The sequence below is a fragment of the Gigantopelta aegis genome, chromosome 10, assembly GCF_016097555.1.
Source record: "Gigantopelta aegis isolate Gae_Host chromosome 10, Gae_host_genome, whole genome shotgun sequence".
In the NCBI taxonomy this organism is placed as follows: Eukaryota; Metazoa; Mollusca; class Gastropoda; order Neomphalida; family Peltospiridae; genus Gigantopelta; species Gigantopelta aegis.
In genome coordinates this window covers 56,220,586-56,232,228 of record NC_054708.1, presented here as the reverse complement: position 1 = coordinate 56,232,228, position 11,643 = coordinate 56,220,586, and the positions used below count along the sequence as shown (strand labels likewise).

At 37.7% G+C, this 11,643-nt stretch overlaps 1 protein-coding gene across 1 annotated transcript; it reads left to right on the top strand.

Moving 5' to 3' along the window:
- The first annotated feature begins 4,160 nt into the window (after positions 1-4,160).
- Positions 4,161-9,507, top strand: LOC121383705 (histamine H2 receptor-like). Its single transcript, XM_041513799.1, has 2 exons — positions 4,161-4,871; positions 9,454-9,507. Exons 1-2 carry the CDS (start codon positions 4,161-4,163, stop codon positions 9,505-9,507), a joined length of 765 nt encoding a protein of 254 aa, XP_041369733.1.
- Positions 9,508-11,643: the final 2,136 nt, after the last annotated feature.

The following is an 11,643-nucleotide window of genomic DNA, read 5'->3' as shown; positions in this document are numbered from 1 at the left end:
ATAGGATGCTCCTCTGCGAAATTCCCGCAGTGTTTTTATTTGCCATATAACCGTAAATAAAATGTATTGTATGCGTCGTTAAATAAAATATTTTTTCCTTCCTTCCTTCCTTCCTTCCTTCCTTCTGTCTTCAAAATAACACTAAGGGAACATTTGTATTAATAGGCATCGAAAGCATTCCCCTCTTCTCTATCCTTAACTATGAAACCGAGGTGACTAGAATGCACATATGCATTGCCTCTCAACTGAAATTCGAATTAAGAACTGTCATCTCTTCTGATACTGAAACATATTTTGCTTGTGACTAAGGTTGTCATGGGACGAGCATTATTATGTAATCTGATGCTATCCTAAGTTGCACATCAACGTCTTAATTTAAGCCATTGGCCTAATTTCAGATAAAACATCATCTTCTTCAAGGAGGTATTTTCCGTTTTTAAGCTCTAAAGGGGGTCAATAATTGAATATTTACCTGCTATTTAAGTTCATTTAATTTAAATTTATGCGATATATAAGTGCCCCTCACCTCCAAAATGTAGTTTTGCACTGTGGTGAAACATGCAATAAAATGAAAATGCAGGATAAACCATCTAACGTTTGATCACGTGACTTAACGCACTTTTATACCGGCATCAGATTGAGCTAAGTGCCATCCGGAAAGGACATTATGTAGACCTGCTTTTTTGTATTCCTAAATTAACAAAACGTTTTGGTAAACAGGCTCCTGGTGGTGGGTGTGGCAAATGTAGGGGTCAAGGTAGGCTCCCCACCCTTCCAAAAACAGGGTCAACTACTAATAGCACTACTGAGAGAGCAGACAATTGGGAGAACCTTTCAAATGATGATAGAAACATGAAACTTGGCACAGATGAACTCCATGGGGAGTTCGTCACATCAAATCAATGAACCACTTGAATTTTCAATATGGCGGCCATTTTTCAAGATGGCCTCACATAAGGGTTAATATGTGACAACCTCCCCAAAACATGGATACTTACATTGGCAGAGCAGATAAAGGAAATTATGTTTTAAATGGTGATACAAGCATGGAACTTTGCACAAATAATCTCTTTGGTGAGTTCTTCAAATTCAATCAATGAGCAACTTGAAATGTCAATATTGCGATAAAGATGGCCGCTATTTTTTTCCAACCATTGTCTGTTATTGGCATGCATAATAACAACTTTGTCCGATTTTAGCCATCTCGGTGACACTAGTATTTAAAAGCATGTTGAAAGTAGCTCTGATATTTAAAATACTATCAGAATTAACGTTTTTATTCAAAATGGCTGCCATATTTCTAGCAAACATAGCCACCAGTTACAATAGAAGAACATAAGCCAGTACCAGTATACCTTGTTCCATAACCAAACTACATTACCATATCAGGGATATCAATCAATACCTTCTTTTGTCAACAGCCTATTTAATTTGTTTCTTAATTAGCTTATAACATCAATAATTTACCTTCTAGAGTTCTGTATTTCTGCCTAGTTCTAGGAATAAAATGGCGGCCATCTTGGAAAATTACTATAATATTGACATTTCAAGTTGCTCATTGATTGAATTTGAAGAACTCCCCTAAGAGATCATCTTTGTAAAGTTTCATGCTTGCATCACCATTTGAAACGTCATTTCTGTTATCTGCTCTGCCAGTAGTCCTAGTAGTAGGTGCCCATGTTTTGGGGAGGTTGCCACATACTGACCCCCAATATTTGCCACTTCCACCATCAGAGACCTTTTTGACATATCAGACGTTAGGTTCAGCATTTTTTAAACATATAAAACAATATATAATGACCGACATCGAAAACCTCTATTAAAATATATCTAAATAATGAACATTTCTAGGACAGTATGACGGCCATCTTGAAAAAATTGGCCGCCATATTGAACATTTAAGTGGTTCATTGATTGGATGTGACGAACTCCCCATGGAGATCATCTGTGCCACGTTTCATGTTTCTATCATCACTTGAAAGGTTCTCCCAGTTATCTTCTGTCCCAATAGTGCTATTAGTTGTTGACCCTGTTTCTGGGAGGGCCCTACTTCGAACCCCATATTTTCCACACACCCCACCAGAATCCTGTTTACCAAAACGTTTTTGTTATCTATATATGATGAGGAATACAAAAAAGTAGGTCTACGTTATGTCCTCTCCGGGTAGATTTAGCCGCTCTAATATTTCTGCAAGAAGCACTTACTTTTTAAAAGTCAGTGTTACTTTCCCGCACCGTACCTACCCCCTCCCGCCTCCCCAATGTCAAATTCATCCCAGGCTATCCCTGCAAGTGTAAGACCACCAAACCCCATAAGGGCCGTAGCTAGGATTATGATTTTTTTTTGTTTAATATTTTATTTTATTTTATTATATATATATATATATATATATATATCTTTTTGTCGGGGATGGGTGGCAGGTGAATTCGTGGAACGAACGAGGATGGAAGGCGCAACACTAGAAAACTTTTTAATCTTGAGGCTGAAATGCCTTATTACTAGTGATAGTAATACTTAGGTAAAAGCAAATATTGTCAGAAGTGTAGAGCCATATAAAACCATCAATTCGCACCTATGGCATTCGTGAATTATTTTTCAAGAATCCACACACCCTCGTACATTCTCCATTAGTTTATACAGACGTGAAATGCAAACAATTTGAAATTACTTCCAACTCATATGCTTTCACACAACTTAAAGCATCTCTTTACAAAATTGCAAATGATAGGGCATAATTCCGGAATATTGTTGCGTGTAAGAAATAAGAATTTTTCATTATTGGTCAAAAAAGAAAAATGTGATTCTTGTTTTATTATTTTATGATGTAAATCATTTCTAAAAGCAGTATATAGCTGGCCCGCCAGTTTTTATTTCGGGACTTTAAATGTCTTAGGTAATAAGCCGAAAAACCGCCAGAATCGGTATGAAGGGGATTAATATTTTTAAATTTCTCTTTGGGGCTTCGCGCCTGCTGCGCTCGCGGTTTCGCACAACACATTTTATACAACCATAAAAGTGAGCCCCCCCCCCCCCCACATATTTGTCAGAATTTTTGTTTGATGTTAGCTGTGTCGTAATATACTGCAAAAAGTACTGCTCGCATTTAATTACGATTTCACTTAAAGTGCATGCAGTCGGTAATTCTGGAGTTGAAGATAGATGCGTAGGAATTCCAATTAGGTTTGCAGCATTAATAAGTTTAGCTGCCCACGACGGTTTGTTGTTCTGAGCTGACTTTGAGCTATCAATAAACGCAGCAGTTAACAGTGGGTTGTTTGAATATATGTAGGCCTATATTTTAATTTTTTCATTATTGAATAATGACATTCCAAAAAAAGATGTTATTCGAATTGCTGGTAGTTTTGTATGTGCCAAACTGTCAGAGAGAGGTACAATCGTTGAATTGTTTTATTGGTGTCCTGTTTTGAAACTCTTCACCCCAACCTTGCTTCAAAGTGTCATTAATCAGCAAAGTTACTGCGTGTTTCCTATGTCGTCTGCATTGTTGGGGCTTAATTCGAAAACGTGTTTTCCTCCTTCCATTGATGTTATCTTTTGATTAAGAGTGTTTGCAATAATGCCATGAAAAATATTCGGTTCTCCAAACACGGCAACCCGAAATTGGTCCAGCGATAAAAGGTTATGATTCGATGTTTATTGATGCTCCAGTAAAAGGCGTGATTTACGTTCAGATCTTTGCGACTTTCTCAATGGTGATACTTACGACGGCCTATTACGACTCGATCGGCAGATGCGCTGAGCGGATTACACTGTTCCGATTTAATCATATCGGTAATGGTCAGCTGCTAGCAGTTCAGTGCCACTCTCGGCTTGTCTTCTGCTCGCGATAGTGTAGAAAGGGGTCCCGTGGCACGGTTTTCTTATCCTCGATTCATTTTCAAGTTTATATATCAAGGTTTCAAAGGAAAGGAATGGATGTTTGACAACATCCCCAGTATATCATTAAAGCAACTTTTGCATACTACTTGACATTCAGAGGAACGGATTTTTTATTTTTTTTAAAGGGAAAAAAAAGAAAAATTTATATGATGAATAGGTAATATTATTCCTCAATAATTACTGTTGAATGACGGTGTTCACGTATCGCGTTCGAATTCGAAAGCTTTGTTTTATGTCCGAACATGTCTAAAATAGCACTATGTTGAATGATGATCAACTGTGTGAAAACAACCCAAAAAGGCATCCTGATTTCGTGGATATCATTAAGACGATCATCGTCACTACGATGTGCTTTCTGGTCATCGGTGGAAACATTCTCTGTCTCATCGTCCTGAGCTCACGGCGAACCAGGGGATTCATTCTGGACACTACGCGTATTCTGATGACGTCATTGGCTTGCACGGACTGCGGCATGGGTCTTCTAGTGCTGCCACTGTGCGTGTATCCCGCACTCTTTCACTGCTGGCCGTTCGGAGACCCCATCTGCAGGATGCAGGCGTTGTTCATATCCAGCCTGTTCCACGAATCGACTCTGTCTCTCGTCCTCATAGCCGTGGATCGCTACATTTCTATATTCCACCCTCTCAGATACCCGGTGATCGTAACGCGCAACAACGTTATCATCACCGTGGTCCTTACCTGGTTCATCTGTTTCATCGTCTATGGCACGGTGGTCTTAGGTTTCGGCCAGTACTACTATGATGACGTCGGCATCAACTGCGAGCCGTATTACCAAAACACTACTGTAACGGCCACGGTCATGTGCCTGTTCTATTTCCCGTCAGCGATCATTATTGTCGTCTGCTACCTGCAGATTTTCAGGGTCGCCATCGAGCAGCGAGCACGAATCTCGTCGGAGAGCGGTTTCCAGGTAATCAGATTGTCAGACTTACAACCTTTAGGTCGGCAGGTAATGAAACTTAACAAACTAATTTTATGTATTAGCAAGCATGCTCACACGGGAAATGTGACACCCAAATTTATATTATTAAAAGACTGATAGTTTTTTTTTTTGCTTTTTTAAGCCATAGGGCTCTACATAACTCTTTTGTATATAATGGAAGCCAGTATAGAGTTTTTATGGTGACATTATAAAGGAAATATAGTGAAACACCCGTGAATGCATAAGGAGAAATGTTCATATTTCGGGTTACTTATAACACGTTGTTATCACATCTGGATGTACACATAATGGCCATTGTTTAGCAAAGATTTTTAAAAAATTAGAAACATGTTACTGTGAAAAAATGTTAAGGGAATGTAATCTACTCTACCCACAGATAACGTTTTCCTGCAACCACCGTTTCTATTGACGATGACTAGCAGGATATGACTTTTGACGTCACACTCAGCCTAAATTACAAAATCGGTCATTTGACCTCTAGGTTACCGTAGTGTGGCTGAAATAACACAAATAACATCGTTTCCCCTTAATGTTTATGGTCTGCGGGATAAAGATAATAATTAATTAATGACGTCGGATATCTGCTTTATCCTGTTCAGGCCGAATGAGAAATTCCGCTTGGCAGAGCCTCGAGGAATTGACCATTCTTACCTTCACAGAATAAAGCAGATATGTGACGTCATTAACTAGTTAGTCTCTATAAATCCCTGTAACAGAAATAGTCATATTATTATAGAAACAGCCCATTGTTTTTCTGTATGCATGTTCTTTATAATGGCGTGGTCTTCCGTAGTAAAGCTTCTCAAGCGAGAAATAGAGAAATATCACAAATCATTTTAAGCAGAAAGTAATTATATGTTTTATTTTGTGTTTTAGATGTGTATTTTTCACATATTTGCACTTACTAAGTACATTTGAAAACCATCGTCTTGTGTGGCATAACAAAAGCTAATTAGACAGAATGCTACAAGCAGGACTCAATTTGGCGCCAAAAGCAATTTTGTTTATGACATGACGCTCTAGATTAGCAAGCAACTAATATGAACATGGAGTGCTACAGTCAGACAAACAAGGCCTGCCCACGCAAACCTGTCATGCACAAATAAAATTAATTGAGTGACAAATAATCCACCATTACTATACTTTACCCCCTTTGTCGCACTTACCCGCTAACATTGGATTCTGTTCGACATGTTAGACATGTTGATTAAGCAAACGAGTTGAGTGACGAGCATGATTTGTATAAGCAGGAAACGAAATTAGACCATCATTGTTGGTTTGCATGCAACGCATGAGTTTCCGATTCTGCAAGCCGGCCACTTGACCACCGTCAACATTCAGCTGGGTTTGGCTACTATGCCAGCTACACACTCGTGATCCTGGTATATCCGTTAACTATTACCATAGATCAGTGTTATTTTGACATTTGTGAACATTTAAATTATATCATTATTTATTTATTTAATTAATAGTTTTTCCTTGCTTATCAGACTCGTTGGAACTTGGGGCGGGGGCGGGGGCCCTGTGAACCTCACTCGATGACAACAATGTACGTCTTTGTGCTACTCTACATAAATAAAGGTGAAAATGTGACTTGCCCCTACCCACCTCCTACTCCTTCAGATCTTCTTCCTAGGTCCGGCTTATAACTTTTGAAATTCAGTCCTTTCAAGAATCTAATTCGTGGCTTTCGCGTTTTGTGTAAACGTTCACCAAGTAATGGTCTTTAAATTGCAGATCTCCATATCAATACATTTGTACATGCAATAGAATTTTAAGCAAGGTAGTAATTTGGGACTTTATTATTTGAAGTATTTTTTTGGTTAGCTGTTGGGGAAAACATTAAGAAAATGTCCAGCACGTGATTTATTTTTCGCGATCGGGTATTTTATACCCGCGGCATCATAGCTCTTCTGTTCTATTTGACACCCTTGTTGGGTTGAATTTTCAATTTATCTTGTACATGTATCTGTAATTATCTGTTGGGGGTTTTGGGTTTTTTTTGGGGGTTTTTTGTGGCGGGATCTGGCTCAGTTGTTAGAACGCTCGATGCTAGAGTTTGGGTCATAAGATCGAACCCCCTCGGTGCACCCTTTGTCTGAATGGTTCCGTCACATCCTAAGCATTGCCTCGCCGCTTGTGCTTGCAGTCAACTTATATGTCACAGAGTAATCAGTTTCACTTTAACTTATACGTCACAGAGTAATCAATTTCATTTTAACTTATACGTCACAGAGTAATAAATTTTGGTTGTGCTTATTTCATTAAATGGTATGGCTATGGCGACAGGGTCATCACCTAGGAGAAGGCAATCGTATATCTTTTAAATCGATAACACGCGTGTGTTATTGACATGTGTTATCATAAATAACGAATGAAGTTCTCACCCATGGGTGTTTAAGTAGGGTTACGAAGGTAATTTCACTTCGCTTCCTTATGCAAATATATTTTTTTGTAAGTAGACGTTTATTGGCGTCTTTGCTTGGCTACTGGTGCAGCTTCAACGGGCGTCTACAAGAGTGCACGGTTTGGTCTGTAAATTGCTTTGTGTCATGTTTTAACACATTTTGTTGCTACTTTTCGCAAACATCGTAGAAAGATACTATGTATGCATTCAGCCAGGTTGTGCGAAAAAAACTTTCGCAGGATTGGTCCATAACGCTTCACATTAACCCCAAATGACCACATCGGGAACGCTGGTCGTGTGTATCATAGAAACAGTGAAAAGCAACATATGAAAACACTTGCATTTACTCATAGATCTTTCATTGATCGTATTTAGATGTTAATGGGGGGAGGGGATCTTAAATCCACAAACTTTGAATATGATATAACAATGACTTGTGTATTTTGATTGGATGAACATTTTTTTCAGATTCTTAGACTGCCATATTAAAATAAAACTGACAATAATTTTGTTTTTATTATTTATTTAAACATTTTTATATTATCGAACTTTAAACAAATATATTTATAGTGGGATTGTTTTTATTACTGACAAACAAAACAATTTTCGAAATATTTCCGTTGACTCTATGTTTTCACATTTCAGTTACCTCTTTGTTGATGTTGTTATAATCACATTATGTAAACGTAAGTTATGAATTATTTGAAATTTATTTCGTGCGTCGAATGCGTTACATCAAACTTACGCACAGAAAACTTTACCAAAAACAAGGACTTTGGTGTCGCGTCTAAATCTGCGTCTGCCAATCTACTGGTAACGTTGGTCTGCGAAGACGAACAATTTGGTGATTCAGACTTGTTCGCAATCTCCCACATGTTTATCTTGAGGAAGGATCCTCCACCGCAGTGTGTGCACTGTCGGTGTAGGCTACTCTGACGGTACGCCACATTGTGGTGGAGTGTAAGCATCTGACAGAAACTAGAAAATATATATTTGGACAACGTAATGTAATGGAATCCTTTCGTTCCACCCGGAATATATATTACAGTTACTACGTGATACTGACTTCTATTCCAAAGTTCAATATTACCTATTTGTGATATTTGGTTTTTTACACAGTTCTTTACACTATTTTTATTTAACTGTTGAATTTTTATATTCATGTTGACCATCTCTAAGTTTTGCCTTTACCATAGTTGACACTCAAGAGCCGATGTATTTTTCGTGCTGGGGTGTCGTTAAAAAATGTTCATTCATTCATTCATTCACGTTCGCAATCTATCCGATTGTGTCCTCAGATTTCCCCACCGATGGCATGCTTGTACAGTTGTGAATCGTGCGATAGAAGAAGAAACGTGAATGTCCTGCATAAAGACTAGACAGTGTATAGGTAACAATTATTATGATCAAACAGGTTACAGACATCTCCTTGCATTGCATGTTAGGTCAATTACGTTACAATGTTACAATGACTTTTTAAAATTACAATACTACTACTACTACTACTACTACTACTACTACTACTACTACTACTACTACTACTACTACTACTACTACTACTACTACTACTAATAATAATAACAAAAAGTAATAAAAAACCCATCTTTTTACAAGGTATGTGGATTTTGTTTCAGTGTAGCTCTTTGCGAAAGTTAAAAACGTGTCTTTATTAACCCCCAGTTATGTAAAGACCACCGGCCTCGGTGGTTAAGCCACCATAAGACTGGTAGGTACAGGGTTCGCAGCCCGGTACTGGCTCCTACCCAGAGCGAGTTTTAACGACTCAGCGGATAGGTGTAAGGCCACTACACCCTCTTCTCTCTCACTAACCACTAGCAATAAGAATTAACTCACTGCTCTGGACAGACAGCCCAGATAGCTGACGTGAATGTGCCTAGGACAGCGTGCTTGAACCTTAATTGGATATAACCACGAAAATAAGTTTAAATGAACAGGAATGTAAAGACCAAGCCTAATTTTAGTGTAGTCCAATCATTGACTGGTCACTTTCATGATTATAGTCTTTACAGCTGTACCCACACAAGACAGTAAACAGGCTATGTGTGCTGTTGTCCTGTCTCGGTCATTTGTAATGCCCAGTGACATGAGGAGCTATTCTTGGCGCATTCAGTCAAATGATCAATGATGTTTGTAATTCCCATTTGTTCTTATTCTTAACAGTATACCAAACACATTGTCATGTCCAATTCAACTAATCCTAAATACGTGCTGTAACGATACATTGCAATGCCAAAACAAAGATGTATTAGATGAACAGATGGGTGGGTGGGTGTTCATGTATGTTATGTTATTATCTATATGGTCTACCATAGTTTGACACCCAATAGCCGATGTATGCTGGGGTGTCGTTAAACATCCGTACATTCATTCATTCATTCCATATGGTCTACAATAAACGGTTACATAAATATCGTATTTTCCGACGCTATCTTTAATAATACATTAAAAAAAACTGTCATGGCACACTTCTGATGTCACTGTAGTTGCTATAACAGTTGCAAGCTTGCGACTTTCGCGGCTATGATATTGACATCATTCAGCTTCACTGTAAGTGATATAGCTGAATGTTATTAACATCGACGTTCGTTATAAAACACTGTTTGTGAATAATAAATAATTATAATATTCACGGGAGTGCCATACGCTCGGGGAATACAAAATTCGCAAACTCGTTCCATAAATTTCGTATGACACTCCCGCTCATGCAATAATCTAAATATGTTAGTAGAACTGTTACAATATTTTGCATATTCCTTTTTCACTGTAACCGGTGCCTTGAACGTGTGTGACATGGGGCTGTACAATTAACCTGTTACCTTAGTGTTATGTACAAAACTGAAGTGATATGATAATTAGTTTATATTCCAGGACCCCGCTTTACGAAGCATTCTCAGCGCTAAGGTCATCTTAAGGGTATAAAGTAGATATGCAGTTAAGATGAACTTAGCGCTAAGATCGCTTCGTAAAACATCAATTTTGGAGCAATCGCTATTTCACGGGTAAGAGTAAACCAACTTTATGTCGTCAAATGAACCGATACTATTATTGTTGTATATGCCTTCATCGTTGAATTGTAATTAAAGGCACACTGTCACGGATTTAAGGACCGTATTTCTCTAAAAATGGATAATAAATAAAAAATTACATTAATTGTTGGAAACCAAATCTAGCTATCGTATCACCGTAACTGAACCATGATGGAGAGATATCCATATCATCCCTCTCGGCAATTTTAGTTTTTGAATTATGGACCATTGCCATAATTCAATTATTATTAGAAAATCTCATTAATAAATGGAGTATGGTGGTTATGAAGATGGTTGAATAAAGTACATTTAGGGACAAATCAAATTATTTTTGTTCAGGTAATAATTTGTTAAACCATTAAATAGGTCAGTGGTCTGTGACAATATGCTTTTAATATAATTGTATGGAAACTCGTTAGAAAGAATTTTGTTATTTGCATTTGAATTTGTTTGTCTAAAAAAGACAGCAAACAAAAACAAACAATGGTATGGATTTAAAGGTAACAGAATGTGGGTATACTAGTTTTAGTAATATTCAGTATGTTTACCCTTTTTATTTTTGAAATAAAATTTAATTATCGTACTTATACAGTTAATGTCCAACCACGATGTCCTGGGTACAAACTGCCTGTCCAATATATGGTATGTGGTTAGGTATTGCTTACTGTGAAATACATAGAGGCTCTTTCGTGGGGGTTTTCGAATACGATGTTTATGTCAACGAGTGATATGTAAAAATATGTTTTTCACACAACACGTATTGACATAAAAATCGTCTTACTAAAAAAACCATGAAATGGTCTATTTATTATAAACATCTTTCCTTGTTTTTAACAATATCTTTCACTTTGTTTTATGATCATTTCTTTCGCTGATCCTATCGAAAACACGTAACGACATGATATATTTCTTCCGGTTGAACTTTTGTTGAAAATGTACTTGACCATGGTATTTTTAAAGCTCATGGCCCGTTAACAATCATCTGGGTGGGACCGGACTGGTACCGGGGTGCGAATCTAATACCTATCCGCCTTTAGTTCAGTGGATAAACAACTAAACCACACAGTTAATATACTATTTAAAAGAAAAAAGAAGCTGTGGGGTTTCTAAGTTATATATCATATTAGTGTTTACGTCTACTGGGAGGCGAGATCTAATTCAGTCGGTAAAGCGCTTACCTCAGGTGTTTGTGTCGTAGGATCGAATCACCTCAGTGGATGATTCTATGGTTGGTTTAATCCGTCCCAACTAGTTTCCCACGACTGGTATGTATTTATGTATCTCAGGGAAAGCACATAAAATAGCCTTTGCTGCTAAGGGTAAA

Coding starts and splice junctions, on each gene's coding strand:
- LOC121383705 (XM_041513799.1), top strand. CDS start 4,161: ATGTTGAATGATGATCAACTGTGTGAAAACAACCCAAAAAGGCATCCT. Junction 4,872..9,453: donor TACAACCTTTAGGTCGGCAG/GTAATGAAACTT, acceptor TATTCTTAACAG/TATACCAAACACATTGTCAT.